A 24235-nucleotide genomic window follows, 5' to 3' on the forward strand; every position below is an offset into this window, starting at 1 on the left:
TTTTAGTTATTTGAAATGTTTATTATCTTTTGAACATTTGACTAATGGAATTATGGAGAGAAAGATCTCCAATTTAAACGGAATAATTATATAGGGATTTAAGTATTTGATTTTAAGAATACAGAAATCAATTTATTAATTATGTTAAAATTTAGAGACTAAAATATAATTTACTTTTTTTATTCATAAACAGTAAAAATATTATCAGAATAGAAATTTAAAAATACAAAAAAACCGAACCAAACAATTTCACGCACTATACAACTAGCAACCACAAAATAATCAAATAAGACAAAGAAGTCACCTTACTGATGATAGACAATCCATATGAACTATGGACATAGTTGTCTGTCGTCCCATTGAAAAACCAATGAAAAGAACTAAACATAGCATGATAATAACATGAACAAATCTTTCATATGTCTTTAATAACAGTAAAGTTATTTAACACTTGCCTTAGAATTTTAAGACTCATGAAATTTTGTTGATGAGAAATCACGAGAGAAAGGAATTGTTTATTTTTTTCAACTTCAAGACTCGAGAAAAAAAAATCCTAAATATTCAATCTTCATTGAACACCTTGATCCCAATGCTATTCTCCATTAAAAGCAGCTTCATCACTTTCCTCTTCACGACTCAAACTCAGCTTCTCCTTCTTCCTGAAATTTGGAATAATCAAAATCACCATTGTTAGTGGCATCAAGTTCTTGTGTAACAAATAAATTATTTATCATATTTAATTATTTATAAGATATTCTTGAGATTATGCAAGTGTGGGTTATTCACCAATCCAAACTAAATTCACAATTTCAAAAGACATATGATAACTAAAGAAAAGCAATGCTTAATTTTTAATTCAAAATCAATTCTCACAAAAATTTAAAAAAATTCTTATATTCTTAATTTTTCTAAACACAAAAATTTAAAAAAAAAATTAATTCACTTGAATTCTCTAAAAATTTACCATTCTAAATAAAGGCATTAGGAAATGAATCATACCTCTTATTGATTCATCTTTAACAACTCACTCATTTTTGCATTAAGGTTTGGATCAGATCCCATTAATTGATGCAACCTTCTATTTATCATAACCTTCTCTAGCTTTGGCATGCTTAATGATCCATAGAAGAATGTCTCCATCCTTTTCCAGTTCAAAAACTTCAATGTTTCTAGAAATGGAAATTCAAGAGCATAAATCCTATTGCAGAAACTGTTGAGGTTGGGTAAATCCTCAAGTGTCAGAGACCTTAGTTGAGGGAACACAATTTTTTGCGTGCTAATTTCTTCATCCTCTTTTCCAATAATTTCCTCCATCCTGTTGCACCTTCTAATCTCTATTGATTGTAGATTTCCTACAAGTTTGGCCGAGCAAATTGAGAAAAGGTTTATTAAATTATCACAATCTATTACAATCAACTCTCGCAGGTTTTGGAAGGCTGTGACTTCTGGTGGAATCTTGAACCAAACGTGCTTCAAATTTGGTAAATTAACTAAGCATATCTCTTCCACTGAATTGAGCACTCCATTAATCAGCCCTTCAAATGAAAATATTACTTCCACTGAATCGCTGCCGTGAATCCTAAGGTGTTTCAGATTTTGCAACTGTTGAATCAATTTGGACGGAAATGCACAACTTTCATCAGTATTGCTAACAGATGGATCCCTCTGATTCTTTATTAATGAAACCTGCCAAACCAACATATATATTTTATAAAAATACAAAACATCATTTAATAATTTGATTCACTTTCATAAATCAGTAATTAGATTGGTAAATTTTCCTTATAAAACAACATAAACAGATAATTTTTTTTAATAATAAAACTAAAATTTTAATATTAATTAGCTAATAAACTAAATTAAATTTTAAAAAATTAACGATAACTTATATTATAAAATTAAAATATGGACATTTGAAATAAATATTTTTATTTTGATAATATCATTTTTTGTCCATATTAAAGTCAATTGTGTACTTTTTCATCAATTATAACATTTTTCTCTTCAATAATTAAAACATTATAGAAAATAAGTTTTAAATTGAATTCCACACATTTTAAATTTTTATTAACTAATGCTAAAATAACAAAATAATATATTTAAAAAGTTTTATTTTTTTTTTAATTCTTAAAAGTTACATGCATGATTTTCAATATTATTGAGTATCAATAAGTTAATCTATCAAAAGTTGTATTCAATATTTATGCTCATATTCCATGCTTAATAATATTAAAAATTATGTACATAAGTTTTAAAAATTATAAATAAAATACTGTTAAAATTAATTTAAAAACATCATTTTGTTATTTTAATATATGTTAATAAAAATTAAAATACATTAATTTGATTTGAAGTTATTTTTCACAAATTTTTAATTATTAAGAAGGAAAAATAATAAACTAATAAAAAAATATGAATGAATTTAATAGACATGATTAAATAAAAATATTTAGTTCAAAGGACTATTTTATTAATAAAATAAAACTTTAAAGACCTTAGTATATGTTTAGTACTAAATCTTAATGTTTTACCTTTTATCTTAAAATAAATTATATAAATATGAATTTGTGTAAATATTTATCTATTTTTTTATATCCAATATAGCAGAAAAACAATTACACTGATAAATAGTGAATAAATTTTTGTAAAATATAAAATTTGAAAATATATCATGTGTGTCAGCATAAAATAGTTATAATATATTATTTAGAAAATATGAATTTTTTTTATTTAACTACAAAAATATGAAATTTTTAAATAAAAATAAAATATATAACTGATTTGAAAATTTTAATAAATAAAAATTGAGAAATTAAATAAATACTAAATTCAAATTCACATTTATTCATTTCAAATAATTATAATTTATCTTTCATACCTTTTTGCTGAAATTATTATCTTGCTTTTTCCTTCTTCGTGGTATCAATGTGGCACAAAAGGTAGTATCAAGGTGATCAACCTCATCATTCGTACTCAATGTTGACGATTTTGGAACTGAAACGATTTTGGAAGGGACGATTTCATAAAACCACAATCGTTCTAACAAAGACCACTCAAGAGAAACATTATTATCCTTGCAAAAACCCATCAAATTTGGCAGATGTGAAAGGTCAAGATCAGTTAGGCTAGGAAACAATACTATTTTGCTTCTTCCCTTATCTTTTGCAACAATGTATTCCATCTTCTCACATGACGAAATGGTTAAGTCTTTAAGCTGCTCCAATTGTTGAGCTACAGAGAGAGGAAAGGCTGCTTCTTGAAAATCACATCCAAAGATATGAAGCTCTCGCAAATTTAATAATGGTGAACTTGGTGGAAAAAATAATGTAGAAATCATTTCCATTGGTCCACTTTTCATTTGAGATGTGCTTGGCTGCTCCATCTCCATATCCTGCCAAATTTATTAGGGAGATCATCTAATTCATTCATTGCTATTGTAGGTGTAATGCTTCTAACTCCCAAACTCTAAAGTAAATTTCAACAATTTCAATGGCATTACGTTATGAAATTCAATGAGTACATACCTTTTTCTTGGAAACATCTTTTGGCTTTCCTCTTCTTAGTAAGCGTTGAGCAATTGAGCTTGTTGGGAACATGAGTTTGAGCTCACTTTGATCGTAACTTTTGTTCAAAGTTGATGAGTCTGGAGTTTCACAATAATGTGTCTTCAGTTTAGGACAAGACCATATATCCAAACATACTAATGAGTACAACTCAAAAGAAATATCATTGTCTGCAAAGAAAGCCACCAGCTCTGGTAGATCACCAAGATCAAGCTTAGTTAGATTAGGAAACGCTATTTTGCTTATGCCCTTGTTTTTTTCTTCTTCTTTTGCTTCTGCAACTATATATTCCATCTTACAACATGCTGAGATATTTAATTCTTTAAGCTGCAAAAATTGCTGGGTAACAGAAGGATGAAACAGTGCTTTTACCAAACCACAATTACGCAAGGTAAGCTTTTGCAACTTTGATAGCCGTAGCCAAAGAGAAGAAAAAAATATAGAAATCTTTTCCACTGGTTCAGTTTTAGATTGAACAATTTCCATCCTATTGTTTATTTCAGATGCACTCGACTCTTCTATATCCTGTCAAACACGAATATATATATATTAGCCATTGGAACAAAAATTAAAACTCAATTTATTCTATATAAAATGAAAACAATTAGCAAATGTAGAAGGTATGGATGAAAATAATTATAGAAAAATAACATATATCAGTAATGGGCAGATAATTTTGGATAAATTTTGTTTTTTTTTTAAAAAAAAATGGGAATTTAGAAATTGGAGAAGTAGAATCTGAAATATCTCAGATTTACTTTTCATATATTTACCATCAAACTAAATCTGTGAATGCAATTTTGAGTAAATTTATAATGTGTCAAGTGAGTTTTATGAAATAATAATAAAGTAAATTATGCATTGGAGACATGTACCGATTGGATTTAAATTTGAAATTAAGGTTTTATTTATATGTAAAAAATAATTTGTATTTAAAAAATATGTTTTATAAAAAATGCTTTTTTAAAATTTTTTTTTAATGAAATACTTATTTTTTATTATTTAATTTTAATTTAAAAAATAAAATTTTATTAATAAATTTATATATAAATGTCTTGATAAATATTTTAAGATGCGAAAAATGATTTTATTTTTTCAAACGTAAAAATTATTTTCTTGATTTATTTTTTTATTAGAAAAATATTTTTTTAACTAAATTTTTTATAAAAATGAAAAATATTGTTTTAAAAATTATTTTTTTTGAAATAAATAGAGCTTATTAAAAAGTTTAAAATTTTTTTTTCAGTCACGCTATGAAGCAAGGGATTAATATGTCAGTTTGAGGGCTTCACAAGAAAAAATTTCCTCATTAATTTGTCGCCAAGTCATATTAGTGATAAAAACAAATTATAAAAATACTATGTTTTCTTCAAGGGATTACTCATACATATTTAAAATAATGAAATATTTTTTTAAGTAATAAAAATAATTATTAAAAATTTAAAAACAAGTAAAATTATAAAATGGTCTTCATATTTAAACTAAAATTTTCTTTAATTATAAAAAATATAAAAGCTTACCTTATAGATAAATCCAATGAAATTTGGAAGGTTATTCAAACAGAGAGTTGTAAGTGGCGACTCAATCTCATCATTCACTTTGTTTCTGTAGAAAATTCCCTCCATCTTTTCGCACGACATTACAGTCATGCTGTGAAGTTGCCTCAACTCTCTAGCCATGGATAGTGGAATAAAGTACTTCAACTCATCACATTCATATATTTCTACTTTTCTTAAATTGCTCAAGCATGAGAGGGGACTTTTTGGAGACTCTGGAATTCTCACTAGTGCATCAACACATTCATCTCGCTTCAAATCCGCAAAACTATTATCTTCTATCTCATTTACAATTTTCTTCAAATTTTTCACTTCTTCCAAATACAAGACTTCAACTTTCCTCAACAAAACACATATCCCACTCCCTTTAATATCACTTGCATCTCCTTTAAGATGCAACACATTCTCTGAATCTTTGTGAACAATATGAACCTTTGATTTGCCTACAAAAATGTGGAATCTTATTAAGTTTCTAAAGACTGAAGCTTTAGGTGAAATGTAGGCATTTACTACAGTAATATGCAATGCAGTTATATGATGAGTCCCTAGCTCGCTGAGGCTTGCATTGGTTTTCTCTTCGTCTTCCTTCCATTCCCATTTCATCATATATCTAAGTGGAAGATACAACTCTTCTAGTTTGGACAACCCTACTAATACATCTGGTGGAATGTATCTAAGGTTCTCGACCCTGCGCAGGTTTAGCAACCTTAGATTTTTCAGATTTCCTATTTCTGCTGGCAGCTCTTCTAAACGATAACTACGAACTTCAAGTATTTCCAGTTTCACGAGATCTCCAATTGTATGCATCTCGTTTAGCCTATCATTCCAAAGACATAAGGTTTGAAGATTCTTCAAGACATCAATTGATTGTGGCAGTGATGGGATACGGGAGGCTATAGATAGAACTTTGAGTCCTTTCATCCCTTCTAACACGTTGATTGGAAGGCTTTGTAACTGACAATCATTCTGACAATCATGCCAAAGCTGTAAGAGTTCAAGGTTCGGACACTTTAAATGATCTTTAAGTTTTTTGATGTCTTCACACAGAAGTGAAATTGCAGTGCAATTTTTGTACCAATCCTTACCTTGCCACTCATTTATTCTAGCTTGACTTTGTAATGTGTGCCACTGCTTATTTGTGGAGGCAAGTGATATGGCTACATCACGGACAAGGTCATGCATTTTGACAGACTCGTTCCATATGTCGTCACCTTCAAGCAACAAATTTGACCCTTTGAGCATATCAATAAGCTTATAGATCCTATCTCTTCCTTCATGCACATATTCAACACCTTTAAACAGCCTTAGGCCCATTCCAAATTCAAGCAAATCTTCAACCAGAATATTGAAATCTTCAGGGAACAAGCTACAAAGCAAAAAGCATGACTGGGCCTCTTCATCTTCCAAATAATTGTAACTTAATTCAATTGCAGAAAACACCTTTGCCTTCATTCCTGAGATATCTTCCAGCTTAGAATTCTTTAGATGTCGAAGCACATCATTCCAAATGTGTTTGTTTTTGTTTTTTAATGCCTTGGAAAGAGTTACAATGGCAATTGGTAAGCCTTCACATTCATTTACAATCTCCTTCACCGTGTCGAGTAAATCATGGCCAATTGAGTCGTCTGCTGTCTCTTTGAAAAGAACTAGAGCTTCTTCATCATTCAGAACTTTCATTAGGAAATTTCTTTGACTTCCCAAACTAGAGCACACAAATTCATTTCGTGAAGTCAACACGATTTTGCATCCATTGCTCCTGCAACCTAAAGGAACTCCAATTTCTCCTAAACCATCCTCCTTCCAAACATCATCCAATATTAGAAGGATCCTCTTATCACAGTTGGTAAGCCTCTGATGCAGTTTGCTTGCTCTTACCACCTCACTTTCATCATTCTTGAGTTCCAATCCCAAGCAAGATGCAATTTCATCTTGGATCTTTCTGAAGTCAGGAGTATCAGACACGGCTACCATAGCAAACTCGTCAAACAATTTCTTTGTTTCCATGTTTTTCATAAGCTGCTTTACCATAGTGGTTTTACCGATACCACTCATTCCGCAAATCCCAATCACACGAAGATCGTCATTCTTTAAGGCCATCAAGATGTCATGTAGAATTGATTCCCTTGATTTAAAATTCTTGATGCGTTCATCACTGAACCATAATTCTATCTTTTGACAAGGATCAGGATAGGCTATTTCACCAAAATTCCTCGCTTCTTCGAGCAAAGCAAGCATATTTTCTGTCATCTTCTTAGCTTTTCTACTCAACGAATAACGGTTCAAACACTTGTTCACGTTCATTTCATTTTGAATAAATTCTCTACTCCTCCTATCAATGCCATCTGCTTTCTCTTGCCAACGAATTACAGAATCAACAACAACCTGCAAGTTGCTTTTGGCGTTATTCACACGTAGCCCCACCTCAGTTCTCTTGTCATCCAGTTTCTGAAGCTCCTCTTTCAAATTCTCGATGTTATGTTTGTAGTAAATCAGATAATAAAACGGTCGCCAAATAGGAGCCACCAAGTTTTTAGCAATTTCACCAGCAATTGTACCTCCAATGGCAAGGAGAACCTCCATTTCTCTTGTTATATTTCTACAATAACCAAGTCCTAGAATTAATATAATTGCACGACAAGAAAAGTAAAACACAGTTTAAATTAAACAATAAGTATATTAAAATCTTACAAAATCCAAGGACGGATTGCTAATAGATCTGCAAAGAGAAGTATGCGTACACTAATCTGCAAAAGAAAATCAGCCAATCATTTAAAAAAAATTTATTTTCATTGAATTTGGACATTAAAAGCAACAAATAACCAATAAAATAAACACTAGTTAAATAATAGCAAAGACCAAGAATATCATTGATCTCCAAATTAATAACCAGCGACTGAAATTAATCTTTAAAAAGAGTTAATGAGAAGAAAGCCAATTCTTTTTATATTTTTATAGTCCTATCTTTTTACTTTTACTAATTAAACTCTACAATTTTAAACTTCATTTTATAATATAAAATCCTCTCAATTTTTATTTAAAACACATATATTCTCTAATATATAATATTTAATTAATTTTAATTATTTTAAAATAAATCTAAAATTTAATTTATTTATTGTTTAAAATGTTTAAAAATTAATTACATATTAAAAATAAGAGAATATATATATATATATATATATATATATATATATATATATATATATATATATATATATATATATATATATAATTTAATAAGTGCCACATCAACAAAATAATCTAAAAATCTGCTATTATAAATAAAATAAGTTTTATATTACTTGAATAGAAAGTAAATTTTGTTTAAAAAAAAGAAAGTAAATGGGTTTTTATGTTACAATATGACATATTTTACTGTTACAACTCCAAGTGTATTTAAATAAATCTGAGATATCTCAAATTCTATTTCTCCAATTCTCAATTTTTATTTTAAAGAAAAAACTTCTAAATTGATATTGATGCTATTATTAAAAAATTAGAATGACTTTAATTATTGTTATTTTAATATAAATTTAATTTTAGACTAATGAGGCCAATCACTATAAATCATTTATTTTTTATTTTCTTATCCCTAATCCCTTTAAATTTCAGCACTTCTGTAGTTTAATGTATCTTGTCTTGAAATTTATTACTTGAGATATTTTTTAATTAAATTGAAGAATCAACTCCTTAATTTTCCTGATTTAAATTGTGATATCTTACTTACTGGTACTTGAGTTGAAGATTAATCGCGTATTTACTAGGTTGGTTGCTTACATATTGCATATTTAGCTGAGCATATACCACAAATATGCCCTAATTATAGTTCGATTTGGTTCAGGACTGAGCACTTTTCAGTGCTAACTAAAAAAATAAATCGAACTAAATTAGTTTTATTTGATTTTATAATTAAATTAGTATGGTTCGATTAGTATTTTATAGAATTTTTAATTTTCGGTTTAATTTTTTTTAATTAAAAATTAAAAAGTAGAACGGAACTGAAATTAGTAAAATACATTATTATATTATTATGTTGTAGTATATATATGTAATATTTTTTCAAGTCCCCTAACCTAATCTGTTTTTTTTTTTTTACCACCACTTGCCCCACTAATTCTCTCTTCTCTTTTTTATTGCTTCTTCTTTCTTTTCTATTTTGGTGGCCTTGGTTTAATTATTTTTTCTTCTTTGCTTTATACCATATTGACAAAATCTCATACATATTATGGATTTTGATAATTTTTTGAGATCTCAGTAATAGCATATTCAAGATGAGCATCTTTTGAACAAGCAAAAGACAGGGAGGTCCATCATAGAGCAGTCGACTAGAAGTAGATAAGACTCATGACCTCATTTAGAGCTAGTTCTTTTATTTTGTGGATTTACAGATGACGAGAGCTCATTTGAGATGCAATGAGATGCTATAATGGGTTTCTTCTTTAATTATTTTCTTCTTGTATTTCTTTAAAATCTGCATTTTATTTTGTTAAAAAATTCCATGATGACAGATTCAAAATCTATGATTCTAAAGCATGTGATATGCACTATTTTACATTTTTAATTATTACTTGGAATTGGATTGTTTGATTCTTATTATTCCTTTGATAAATTTAAATGATATTGAGGTTGTATATTTACATCTCAGTTTGTTGAGAACCGAACACAGACTATATATATATAATTGGTAAAAGCCTCTTTAAATTGCTGACAAATTTTTATTTGTTCACTTAAACCTCTAATAAATTTTTTTGTCTATCGAAGTCCTTAACTTATTGATAGTGAAAAATTGACTCAAAATATCTATTTTTGTTATACCCTACTATTAGTCGTCTTTACTAATCACCTATTTAGATTTCTCCTCATGTACAACATAACTCCATTCTTAATCAATCTCCATTTCCACTTCCCATGGCAATCCTCTTTCTCTCTGAAACCATGATTATCAAGCAATTGATTCCTCTCTAAACATCATTTTCATTCTCAATTAAATCTTTGTTTCCTTTAAAAATCTTACTTTTCTCTGTAAATGACAATCCTCTCCTGCAATCCCAAACTTAATTTTATCATATTGGAAGCAACCTGTCGACCAATGTCGACCAGACATCCCGAGGGTCCGACCTCTTAATGACCTGCACTAATCTGTCCGAAGTATTGACGACCTGTTGACCTGTATCGACTTATCATATGTCTTGATGACCTATCGACCCATCTCGGTTTCAGGTTTGATTTGTATGTAAATATCTTTTCTTTTCTTTGTTGTCTTGTGCAGTATAGGAAGCTTAGTTTGTACAGCATAAAAAGTTTGGCTTGTATTGTATATGAAGTTTTACATTCTTAGATTTTCCTAAACAGGGGTAAACCTAGTGTATATATTGTCACATTATGGTCAATAAAAGGGGGCAAGAACTTTCATTCCCAAATTGTGCGAGTCTTCGTTTTCACATGGTATCAGAGCTATGGAGGTTGAAAAGGAACACGGGGAGAATTCAGGAACAATGAAAAACTCTTTCAATCCTTATGCACGAAATTCCAATGACAACCCAGGCAATTTGATTATGCAAGTGAAGTTAAAAGGAGAAAATTACAAAGAATGGGCAAGGGCCATGCGGACTATGCTGAAAGCCAAAAAGAAATACGGCTTTATCAATGGATCCATCAAACAACCAGAGGACAATGCACTGGAACTCAAAGATTGTTGGATAGTTAACTCTATATTGGTTTCTTGGGTATTCAATACTATTGAACCAACACTTCCATCAACTATCTCTCCTACCAAAAAGGTGAAGAATATGTGGGAAGATATTAAGTAGAGGTTCCCAATTAGAAATGGACCATGAATGCAGCAGTTGAGATATGACCTAGCAAACTATAGGTAGGATGGTCAATCCATTATTTTCTATTTCGGTGAACGCAAAACCTTATGGGATGAGATTAATAATTATGATCAAATACTAAAGGGTGCATGTACAGGCTTCAAATGCAATCTTACCATTGAAATGGAATGAAAGCGTAAAGAAGAAAGAGTTCATCAGTTTCTGATGGAGTCTTATGTCTTGAGCACTGACCCTTTTCCTAATTTGAATCATACTTATGCTATGGTGGTTCAGCAAGAGCGAGCGAGAATCGTGAAGAGAAGCAAAGTTGAACAGGACAACCCTATGAGTTTTGTAATTCAGGCTAGTGTTCGGAATCCAGAAGGGGATAAAGATAAAACTTCTATTTGCTCTCATTGCAATTGAAAGGGTTATGACACTGAAAGTTATTTTCAATTAATAAGCTATCCAGAATGGTGGGGTGCTTGGCCTCTTGGCAACTTAGGTGTGCGTGGTAGTACTCAAAAGTGTGGGACTGAAGGAGGACGTAACAAAGGAAGTGTTGTGCGTGCACACGCAGCGCAAGCAGTTGCAGTTGATACTGGACAAAAAGCAATGACAGATGCAGATTGAAAGGGGTTGAATGGACTAAATGATGAGCAATGGGCTGCTCTACTAGATATGTTAAACTCTCATCAGAATACTAATGAGAGGTTAACAGATAAATAAAGAAATTTTCCTTGGATTATTGACAAAGGAGCCTCCCATCATATGACAGGAACTAAGGCTTTTCTAACCGACTTACGTGACATTGCACCATGCTCGGTTGGATTGCCTAATAGGGAGAAAACAATGGTAGTAAAAAAAGGAACCATGTTGCTTGGCAGAAATTTAAAATTATGACGAGTTCTTTTTGTTCTCAATTTGAAATACAATCTAATTTCTGTCTCTCAGCTTTTTAATGATTCAAATTTAGTTATTCAACTCACTAACAAAATATGTGCTATATAGGACCCAAATTCGAGGATTTTGATTGGAGTGGGTGAGCAATGAAAGGGGCTTTACTTTCTCAAAGGAGTCGCTTCAGTTCATGCTTGCAAGCTGAGTAGTGGAGGGACCTTTGAGCTTTGGCATAATAGAATGGGACATCCATCATTTTAGGTGACAGACTTGATTTCAGAAACTGATAGATTGTATAGACGAAAGGCTTTCTTTTCTAGTAATAATAAAGCAACAGTATTTTGATTTGATACACTGTGACTTGTGGGGACCCTATACAATTCTCGCTTCTTGTGGAGCTCGTTATTTATTGATTGTAGTTGATGATTATTTGCGTGCTATATAGATTTATTTGTTCAATCATAAAAGTGACGAGACATGTGTTCTTAAGAAATTTATAGCCATGATCAAATGTCAATTTGACAAAAGTGTGAAAGTCAGAAGGAGTGATGTAGCTCCCGAGCAGTTAGGCAGGGGATGCAATAAAGAGGTTAGAAGGAGTGATGTAGCTCTCGAGTAGTCAGGAAGGGGATGCAATAAAGAGGTCGAAAGGAGTGATATAGCTTCTGAGCTGTTAGGAAGGGGACAATGAACTAAGCAGGTTTCGATTCATTTAAAAGACTATGTGACTCACGCCATCAATGTAAGCCCTTCGCCGTACTCATCCTCTCCATTAGCTTCTTCTTCAGGTACTCCTTACTCTATAGCATATTATGTGAGTTATGATAAATTCTCTACACAACATAGGTGTTTCTTGAGAGTGATTACTGCAGGACATGAACCCACCTCTTATATTGAAGCTTTTCAAGATGCCCGATGGAGAGAGGCCATGCACACAAAAATTCAAGCTTTGGAGGACAATGGTACATGGACAGTCAAGCTTTACCTTTTGGGAAGCGCACAATTGCCAGCAAATGGGTATACAAAATCAAGTATAATTCTGATGGGAGTATTGAACGATACAAGGCACGACTGGTTATCTTAGACAATAAATAAGTTAAAGGGCTTGATTATCAGGACACCTTTGCACCCACAACGAAAATGGGTACGGTTCGTACTCTTCTTGTAGTCGCAGCTACCAAGAATTGGGAATTATATCAAATGGACGTCCATAATGATTTTTTACACGGTGACTTGCAAGAAGAAGTCTACATGAAAATGCCACCCGGCTTTGCTCTTCCTCCTCTGGCAAAGTCTGTCACCTCTGCAAGTCTCTCTACTATTTGCGCCAAGTTCCTCGTTGTTGGTTTGTCAAGCTGGCTGCTTTTTTACAAGCCTATGAATTTCAACAATTCTATTCAGATTACTCCTTATTCATTCTTCACGTTGGATCGCTTCCTTTGAATGTTCTTATTAATGTTGATAATCTCATTATCACATGCAATAATCTTTTTGCTGTTCAAAAATTCAAGGAGTACTTGAGCCGCTGTTTCCACATGAAAGTCTTAGATACCCTGAAATTCTTCTTAGGACTCGAGGTAACCCGCACCACTGAAAGCCTTTTTCTGTGTCAACATAAGTATGCCTTGTATGTAATTTTTGATGTTGGTTTGTTGGGTTTCAAACCGACTGCCACTCCTCTAGAATAAAGTCATAAGCTGGCTTTTGCGAAGGATGCTACCTTTGCTACTCCTACTTCCTATCAGTGCTTGGTGAGTCATCTTATTTATCTAACTATTACTCAGCTCAAATTGTCCTACTATGTGCATATTCTTGCACAGTTCATGCAACGACCAATGCAAATTCATTGAGAGGCTGCTCTCCGAGTAGTCCGTTATCTCAAAGGCCAGCCCAGCCAGGGCATCTTGATGCTTACCAATTTTAACCTTGCCTTGACCGCTTACTGTGACTCTGAATAGGCTAGTTACTCTTTGACCCGCAGGTCTCTTATTGGCTATCTTGTTCTTTTGGGTGGCTCTCCCATTTCTTGGAAGACTAAGAAGTAGCTGACTGTGTCTCACTCCTTTGTGAGGAGTGAGGTTGAATACAGGTCTATGATCACTACTTAAATGGTTTAAAGGCCTCCTAATCTCTCTTGGAGTGTCTCAAACTATGCTTATGCAATTGTATTGTGATAGTCAAGCTGCTTTGCACATTACAGCCAATCTTGTCTATCACGAACACACCAAACATATCGAAGTGGACTACCACTTTATTCGCAATGAAATACTCAGTGGCAACATTCGCATGGCTGATGTTCGTAGTTCCATCCAGTCGGCTGATATCTTCACCAAGGCCTTGGGCAACGATTAATTTCATTTTCTTCTTGGCAAGTTGGGCATTCGGAACCTTCATGCTCCATCTTGAGGGGGTATTATAAGTGACCTGTCAACCAATGTTTACCAGACATCCTGAGAGTCCAACCTCTTAATGACCTGCATCGACCTGTCCGAAGTCTTAATGATCTGTCGACCTGTACCAGTCTTGACAACCTGTCGACTTGTGCTGACCTGTCTGATGTCTTGACGACCTGTCGACCCTTTACGGTTTCAGGCTTGATTTGTGTGTAATTAATTTAATATAAAATTAATTACTTCCATTTAATATGATTATTTCATAATATTGGTTAGATAATTTATAAATGATTTAATTTTTTAATTTTTTAATTTTTTAATTTTTTAAATTCTGTTCGGTGTAATGGTAATTAGTTTAAGTTCATACTTTTATTATTTGTGAAGAATATTATTTTCTTAATTTTATTTTTTGAGTATCAATCATCCAAATTTATTTATATAAATAATTAATTTAATATAAAATATATATTTTATAATATAATTTAGAAATTTTTTTCTATATATTGTTAGAGTGTGAATATAATATGTATATAATCATAGAAGATTACATAATTTTAGGAGATTACATAATTATAGGCTAATTAATTGATAGAGAATTCTTAGGAGTTGCCTTAACAAGACCTTATAATCTATATATATACACACTTGACAAAGTTCTGATGAATGTCGAGTGAAGGATCTATACTCCTCAATGCTTTGTGAGATGTGCAGTCTAGACAATGAGACGTCCCTACATGCTCTAAGGGACTACCTATCGGCTGCCCAGGTTAGGAAAAGGATTCTGCCGAAATGCAGGGTGAGAGACTTCTTCAGTCAGGGTTCGATCAAGAGCCGGATGAGATGGAACTTAGAGCTCACTCTCAATACACGAGATAACATCTTCTTGCCTTTACTCTTCTGCTTGATCGTCTGAGATTGTGGAAATATATCGCAACTCCATCTTTATGAGGGAGGCCATGAATTTGGATAATCTTATAAATTGTGCTCTCACTGAAGCCAAAGAGACGTGCTTAGCTCTAAGTAAGATCTCTAGCCATGGCCTTTCTCCATATAAAACTGCATAAAGGGTCAATTGGCAGAAATCATTGGTGAACACAGTCAAGTTGAACACGGATGCAACGATTACTAGAAACGAACACCTTGCTTTTAGGGGAGGGATTTTCAGAGACTCGACAGGTGGTTGCGTCAAAGGTTTTATTGCTTCTCTGGACAGGAGATCGATTCTCAATGTTGAACTAGAAACAATCTTTCATGGCCCAAAGGTCACAAAGGCTCTGGGTTACAATAACCTCATTATGGAAAGCGATAGTCTAAATGCTATTGATATGTTGAATGGTAAAACCCAGGTGAACGACGCCAATGCTTCAACACTCAGAACCATTCATGTTCTGTCCTCAGCGAACTTAAGGCTCAGTTCACTCATGCTCTACGAGAGACTAACAGGCGTGTAGATTATATGGCAAATTGGGCTACGAGTATTAAAGTGAGGTTAGATATCATCGATCAGTCTCTAGCCAGGCTTATGGATATAGTCTCTTCGGAAGCTACTGGCATCACCAGCATAGAACTAGGGTAACTTCCTTTGTTCCTTTCCTCTCTTCACCAAAAAAAAAAAAAAAATTGTAATTGCTCCAATATGTAAGGTAGGCTTGGCCAAAGGTGCGGATAAAACCAAAATCAACTTGACTTTTAATATTTTAAAAATGATTTTAATTTTTTATGATTTTATCTAATTTTAAAGAAGATATGATTATGATTTTTTTACGATTTCATATGTAATTAAGCCTCAATTTTTAAACTCTTAATTAATTTATATTATTAACTTAATTATATGCTATGTAAACCTATTCTAATAAGTTTATATTGAATCAGATATTTAAAAATACTCAATCAATCGTCATCCATAATTAATGGTCATATAATTTAAATTTATTACTACCAAATATTTTTTATGTTAAGCTCCAAAATTTATTTAAAATTTATTGACTTTATCATATAATAATATGTTCTAACTTAATTGTAAATACATATAATAGATAAATGTATATAATATATTGTAAACTAATTTTTATAATTAAATTTCTCAATTATATAAATAAATTATTATCAAATTATTATAGTGCAATTATAAAATAAATTGTAAGTAAAATAAATAGTGTATTAATTATTAACTTTATCTTAATATAATAAAACTTAAAATTAATAATTTTTGTTTTTATTTTACATTAATTATTTATTTTTAATTTTAGTTATTTACAATTTGATAGATAGGACTAATTTTTTCTTATCAAGTATTTTATAAATATTATTTTTAAAATAATAAAAGATTATTATTAATAAAATTTTATTTTTATCAAAAATATTAATACTCATTTATTTTAATATTTTCTTCTAAGATTAATACTCAGTTTATTTTAAATTTTATAAATAAAAAATTAATGTGTTAAAACTATTTTAAAATAAATCTGGTATACATTTAATTTATCAAATAATATGTTAGTCATTAAAGATTATTAGTACAAAAATTTTATTGTAAAAAGTTTTAAGATATAATTTAGGTAAACATTTTAATAACATATTATAGCGACAAAAGATATTTATTTAACAACAGAAAATATTCTCAATAAAATTTTTAAAATATTACTCACCCTTAAAATATAACTCTTGTACTCACAGTTTTAGTATGATGGTAAATGTATCTGAGTAAATATAAGAGATTTCAAATTTTACTCCCCCATTTTCTATTTCAAAAAAAAAAAGTATAACTCACCCTAAAAATGTTAGCCATAAATAATAGCAATGAAGAAATTTTGTGCAGTAACAGCAGCACCGTCACTAAATTTATTATTAGTGATGATTTCAAATATAAATCACTAAAAATACTATTTTTTATAATTTTTTAAATATAAATTTTCTTTTATTTTTTTAGTTAACTTTTTTATTTTATTTTATATTATAATAAAAAATAATTTAATAGGATTAAATATTAATTATCTATATCTACACCATATATAAAAGTAAAAAGAAAGAAATATTAAAATATCATACCGCTAGATTATTTGTTTATTTACTATTGAATTTAAATTTGAAAATAAATAAAGATTTTATTATTTAAAATAATTTAAATTTTAAAAGTTGTTCTCTTTGTTTGATAATTTTTATTTAATTTTTTAATTATTATTCAAAAATTATTATTTATTTTTCTTTTATACATATAATTAATATATAAATCGACTATTATAATTTTATTTAATTTTATCATAGGCTTAAAATAACCTCTCAATACTATTTAATAAAATTTAATTTTTTTTAAAAATAGATATAATTGAAAAATTAATATAAAAATTATTATTTTTAATATGTGTCAAAAAAGTAAAGTGTAAAACGAATGGAATATTACGGGCTACAAATTATTTTAGATATGTACATTTAAATTTTTTTATTTTTTAGTTTAATTAATTTTATTTATTATTAATATTTAAATATATTTTAATAATTCTTGTCTTCAAATTTTAACCTTGATATATTTTTGAGCATTCAAAACTTTGATATTTTTAATAAATCTGAAAATAAATTAAATAATAAAATCATTATCCATTATTATATATATAGGTTGTCATATAGAGAAGGATAATTATTAAAAATTAATAATTTTGATAATATTAAAATTTTAATAAATTAAAAAATAATTTTTTGAGATATGATTTTTAAAATAATAAATTGAAATATTAATTAAATATATTAAAATATTAAAATAGTTATCTCACTATTAAACTATTAGATAATAAGTTCAAATTTATAGGTATGTGATAAAGTATTTATGGTAAAATCATTATCTTCATATGGTTGACTGAATTGTCCTTGTCTAAAAATGCCTTCTTGGATTTTTATTCCTTTTGTAGTATTTTGTGGTTTGGTTTGTTGGTCAAAAGTTTCTTCTAGAGGTTTGGTACCAGATGTTTCGCCGAAAAAGGGTCCTTTGTATGGAGGAACAGTAGATTCCTTAGAAATACTAGTATCTGTTTGTATTTCTATATTTTGTCTTCTTCTTGAGGATTCTATAGAATGTCTAGAAGGTTGATAAATAGTGGAATTGGTTTGCCGAAAAGAATTTGATCTTTTAAATTTTAGTTCTCCTGAACCATCTTCATTTTGTATAATATAATCTAATTCTTTATTTTCTTTGAAAGGTAAATTTGGTATTGTTTTTACTGGGTATTTCCAGCTTTCAGGTAAACTTACATCTTTCCATTGTATAGTTTTAGGAATAGTTATATTTGCTTTAGATTGATCTATTTCCCAGAATATTGTTTCGCCTTCTACTCTATTATGGTCTATTGCATTAGGACATAAACCTGTGTTCATTATTTTATAATTTAACCTATAAAATATTTCATAAATGTGTGATCCTTTTAACATATTATAATTGTGTGTCAATATATCTAACGTTCATATTTTCATTATGTGTGGATCTGTTAATGATATTGTAAAATTAGGAAAACAATTTGAATATATTGGTCCGTTTGTTAAACTGGTTTCAAATAATCCTAACAAAGAATCTTTGTAATTTATGTGTCTACAATCTCTTAAAGCTACATGCATGCTGGTATTTAATCCTTCTACTGTTAATGGTTTAATTGCAATTTGTACTAATCCTATATGCATAAATCTATAACCTTGGTTAATATATTTTATTATTGTTTTCTTACTTAGTAAACTCATAGATTGGTTTTCTGAATATAAAGATATTACTTTTTCTTTAGTTTTAATAGCTCTAGCAGATTTAAAATCTAAAATTCCTTTCTTATATATAGTAGATATTGGAGTTATAGGTGGTTTCCAATTAGCTAATTGTTTAGTATTCCAATTACTTTCTCTAGATAATATTGTTCTATTATTATCTTTAGTTATGTTTAAATCATTTATAAGTTCCTCATCTGAGTTTCGGGACCTAGAAGATCTATTTCTTCTAAACAGACTCATTTTAAAATTCTAGGGTTTTCACATACACTTCCTTCTCTACTCGTTCTGCAGGACTTACACCTCTCTGCCTGACTTACAACTTTCGTGATCACAGTTTCAACCCTAAACTTTTAATTTGAGTTTATTAGAATAGATAGAACTTCAATTGGCTCTGATACCATTTTCGGAATTAGATATGATTTAAACACTATAATAAAGATAACAGTACATTAGATATGATTTAAACACTATAATAAAGATAACAGTACATTATAAATTGTAACTAAATGATTAACACAATTTCTGATGTGGAAGATCAGCAAAAGCTGCAACCACAGAGCATACTTATTTGATGATGAATATTTTTAAATGGCTAGGGTTCCTGGAATCTTAACTTGGATTGCCCAAAGTTAAGTTAGAGTGGAGTGGGATGAGAGAAAGAATATTGCCGTCAATACGGACTTATCAAGTATCAGTTCATATAATACAAGATGTAAATACAAATACTCACTTTGTATTAAATTTGTAATACAATTACACTGCTACGACCAAGTTGTAGTAAACTATGGTCTCCTTACAATTTGTAGAAGAAATAAAATTTGGATATTGAAACATGAAGAACATCAAAGAGAGTTCAGAGAAATTTTTCGATGCCCTCCTAATGAAATACATAGCTCTATTTATAGAAGCGGATTTCAAATTTTTCTTCAATTCAATTTGATGCTTTTTCTTTTGAGCTGTCCTTTGTCTTTTGTCGGTGATGCTTTTGTCGGCCAATTACTGAGTTCTTTGATGCTTTTTCTTTTGAGCTGTCCTTTGTCTTTTGTCGGTGACATTTCCACTTGAGTAAAGAAATCATCATTTTCATTAGAGAGATCAATTGGTGATGCTGTAGAACTTCTTGTCTCTTTTAACTCTTCCAGTAATTTTCTATATTCTTCTTCTGAAGTACATGCAGCCATTTGAGACATTATTTGTTGTTTCTTTGCCAAAAAGGTTTCGTGTTTGGTTATAGTGGATAGACCTAAATTTGCAGTATTGCAATATTCAGGATGTTTTAGAAAGAATTGTTCTATGGCTTTTGGGCCACAAGCTTGTAAATCAGTCTTGATCCACCATTTGATTTTATATTTTCTGATAAGGACTGGTATTTGGAAGTTGTCAATAGACTGGTCTTTTATTTGGTATTCTATCATAAGGATCCATGGTATATGAAAGTAATGGCAATAAATTAGCCATTTGGGTGAACAATTAATAGTATCTGGTAATTTGTTTTTCTCAAAGAATTGGTCTTGTGCATTTTGGATTTGATCTGGAATAATCTCTTTGCTTATACCAAATTTATTCCACCATTGATGGAACCAATATGGTATAGGATATATAAAATTGTCAGAAAAGAAGAAAAAGAAAGAGACAGATAATTGGTCATTTTGCTTCAGGAATGTTCTTTCCCAAGCATTTTGATAATCATAATAATTGTATTTAACAATTTGTCTCATTTGTCCATTGGTCAAAGTCATTTCTTTTGTCTTATGGGGCTCTTGTCCCCAATCTGAAAGTGTCCATATTTTTAAAATACGTACCTTGCAATATCTCAGTTTGTTAGGAGACTTTGGATCAAAATTATTATGAATAAGAATGGAGTTTGTGTTGATGAGGATGGCTTCATAATACTGCTGAGATTTATGGAAATTATCGGGAATATAATAATGGGTTTTGGGAAAGATGGATTCACAAAACTGGTAGACATTTAAATTGGGATTTTGGGCCCAATATTCAGGTTCTATAGTGAGTACATAGTCTTCAATGGGTTTATATTTATATTCTGATTGAGCCAATTCTTGTGAAGTTATTGGGCTTGAAGTAGATGGGCCTGTAACAGCTTGTTTAAAGGTGGATGGTGTTACTGGTTCTATTAATCTTGTGGGGGATTGTAATGGGCTGAATTTGTTAAGTGAAGTAAAGTTGGGCCTTGGTGATCTGGGTCTTGGGTCACTTGGTTGCAGAACTAGAGCACTTGATATATGATCCATTGGTCTCTGCATAATACTTGCAGTACTAGTAAAAATTGGTCTAGGAACAGAAGATTGTCCAGAAGTAAATAATTGTAAATTTGTCAAATTGGTCTTAGAAATATTTGTCTGAGATTTCAAAGATATCTTTTCAGTATCTTTTCCTTTGTCCATTATTTGCCTTGTAAGAATTCTCGAGTCAGGAAATCTGCAATAGAATTATTATTTCCTTTAATATGAGTAATCTCAAAATCAAATATAGATAAAAAAAGCTTGTCATCTTGCAAATATATGTTTGGCTGCTAGATTTTTTACATCTTTTGTTAGTACATCTTTAGCGGCTTTGCAATCTACTCTAATAGTAAATTTTTGATTTAATAAATCACTTTGAAATTTAGTAACACATAATACTATGGCTAAAATTTCCTTTTTTATTGTAGAATATTTTTCTTGGGTTGGATTCCAAAATCCTGAATAATATCTGATGATACAATCTTTATCATTTATCTTTTGTTTGAGTATACCTCCATATCCTATATCTGAAGCGTCTGTTTCTACTATTTTTGAAAAATTTGGATTACAAATATTTAAACATGGTAAATTCTTTACATATTTTTTAATTTCTTAGACTATTTTTGTATGTTCATTACTCCATGGCTTGGGATTTGTTTTTAACCTATTATATAATGGTTTACAAAAAATCCTTAATTTTGGATAGAAATCAGAAATGTAGTTTAGAGATCCTAAAAACCGTTGTAATTGATTTTTGTTTTTAATTTTATCTGGGAATTTGTCTGCAAATTCTATACTTCTTTAAATTGGTACTATTGTATTTTGATAAATTTCATGTCCCAAAAATCTAACTTTTGTTTGAAATATTTTCATCTTTGGTTTAGATAAAACTAGTCCATTTCTTTTTATGGCATTATAAAAAATTTGTAAATGTTTAATATGTTGAGAAATATTCTGACTAAAAATTAAAACATCATCTATATATGTAATGATAAAATCATATGGGTTAAAAATGTCATTCATTATTTTTTGAAATTCACTTGGTGCATTTTTTAACCCAAAAGGCATGATGTTCCATTCATATTGTCCGAATGGTACAGTAAAAGCAGTTTTGTATTTATCTTGTTTTGCTATCTGGACTTGCCAAAATCCGGATTTCATATCAAATTTTGAAAATATTTCTGCTTTATATAATCTGTTTAATAAATCTTGTTTATTAGGTATAGGATACCTAATCCATCTTAAAACTTTATTCAAAGGTTTGTAATTTATAACTAATCTAGGTGCTCCTCTTTCTAATTCTGCATTTTTTATTACATAAAAAGCCGCACAAGACCAGGGAGATTTACTTGGTCTAATTAAATTTTTTGTTAATAAATCTTGAATTTCGTTTTTGCAATATTCGAGCATTTCTTGGTTCATTTGTATGGGTCTAGCTTTTGTTGGAATATCTTGTTCTTTAAAATCTGGTTCATAAGGTAATGTCACTATATGTTGTTTTCTATTCCAAAAGGCTGTAGGTAAATCAGAACATAAATCTTTTTCAAATTTTTCTTGTATGTTTTTTATTTGCTGTTGTATTTGTGGCGTATCTAATTGTTCATCAATCTTTTTAGAATGCAAATCTTCTTTTAAGAATTTTATTTGATTTTCTATATTATTTATTTTGCTTACATTTATTTGTTGAAATAAATTTACATCATGATGTGTAATTGGGGATATGAATTTGAATATAATATCTTGTCCTAAAATGTTGGTTTCTAATCCTAATTGTGTCACTTTAAAAGGATATAACATTTGTAAAAAAGGATTTCCTAGTATTATTTGGGTATTAAGATTTTTTATTAACATAAAACTTGTTTTAAAACAAATATTATTATTACAAATATGTGCACTGGGTATTTTATATTCTATTTTTACTTTAGTCGAATTTGCTGCTGATAGGATTTGTTTAGTTTTATGAAAATATTTACTAGGAATTATTTCTTGGTCTATACAATTCATATCTGCACCTGAATCTAACATAGCTATTGTTTCTATTTTAAAATCTTTAATTGTTAAAGCAATTTTAACATACCATTTTTGAAATTTAATTCTAGTAATATGATTAAATTTTAATTTTTTGTCACTTTCGTTATCCGAACCAACATCTTCTGATTTTATTTTGATTTTTTCTAAGCTTTGGTTTTGTTCTAATTGATCACATCTAAGTTTTAATTGTTTTACTTCTAATTTTAATTGTCTAATTTCTGACTGTAAATCCATAGAAGAGATTGTTTTTATTGGTTTCTTTTGTTTAAACATTTGTTCTATTTCTTCAAAAGTTGTTGGTGATTCTGTTCCTTGTTTCATTTCTTCATTTATTATTTTTGTTAATTTTTTGAAAAATTTTCTTTTTATATTAGAATCTTGAACTTGTTCTATTTGCTCTAATACTTGGTTATATTCTGTTAACATATTTATTTTATTATTACAAACACATATTTCTCCTTTGCAATTATGTTCACTACTTCCTATTGTTTCTGAGGAATGGTCACTACTATAATTATCATCTAGTTCTGATGAGGATAAATTAATCTGGTCTATTTTATCTAATAATTGTTCAATATTGTCAATTTTTAATTCTAATCCTAATTCATGTATCTTTTTTCTTGCAGGGCATTCTTTAGCAAAATGTCCTTTTTGATTACATAAATAGCATGTTATTTTATCTTTTGACCTGGTTTTTCTATAATTATAATTTCTTTTTCTAAATTGTTTTTTCTTATTTATTTGTTTGTTATTTTTATTTTCATATTGATGATCATTAGATTTTTTGTAAATTTTATCTGTCCTAAAAGACTTATATTTCTTTTGTTTTGGTTTCTTTGTACTTCCAAATCCAAATTGTTCGCACCAGTTTCCTAATTCTTTTCTTGATTGTCTGTTTTCTGTTTTTAATTTATTTTGTAATTTTATATCTCTACATAACCTTAATCCTATTAAATTTACACAAGTTATTAAATCTCCATATGTTAAATCAAT

The 24235-nt window shown here is 29.6% G+C and overlaps 1 protein-coding gene across 15 annotated transcripts in view; it reads right to left on the reverse strand.

Annotated features, from left to right (window-relative positions):
* Window positions 1-284: 284 nt before the first annotated feature.
* Window positions 285-24235, reverse strand: part of LOC110608867 (disease resistance protein At4g27190) — a 33729-nt gene continuing 9778 nt past the window's right edge. For 6 of the 15 annotated variants that reach the window (XM_043954437.1, XM_043954438.1, XM_043954436.1 and 3 more), the window contains 5 exons: window positions 5084-7715; window positions 3525-4088; window positions 2879-3391; window positions 1000-1686; window positions 285-659 (listed from right to left, as the gene is read on the reverse strand). In XM_043954437.1, coding sequence (XP_043810372.1) covers window positions 1003-1686; window positions 2879-3391; window positions 3525-4088; window positions 5084-7699 — 4377 coding nt within the window. In that variant the 5' untranslated portion in view covers window positions 7700-7715 and the 3' untranslated portion in view covers window positions 285-659; window positions 1000-1002. Of the gene's footprint in view, window positions 660-999; window positions 1687-2878; window positions 3392-3524; window positions 4089-5083; window positions 7732-7807; window positions 7864-24235 lie in introns of all 15 variants that reach the window. The other 9 variants (XM_043954433.1, XM_043954429.1, XM_043954432.1 and 6 more) reach the window with 3 other exon arrangements.

This window comes from Manihot esculenta, chromosome 2, assembly GCF_001659605.2.
Source record: "Manihot esculenta cultivar AM560-2 chromosome 2, M.esculenta_v8, whole genome shotgun sequence".
Lineage (NCBI taxonomy): Eukaryota > Viridiplantae > Streptophyta > Magnoliopsida > Malpighiales > Euphorbiaceae > Manihot > Manihot esculenta.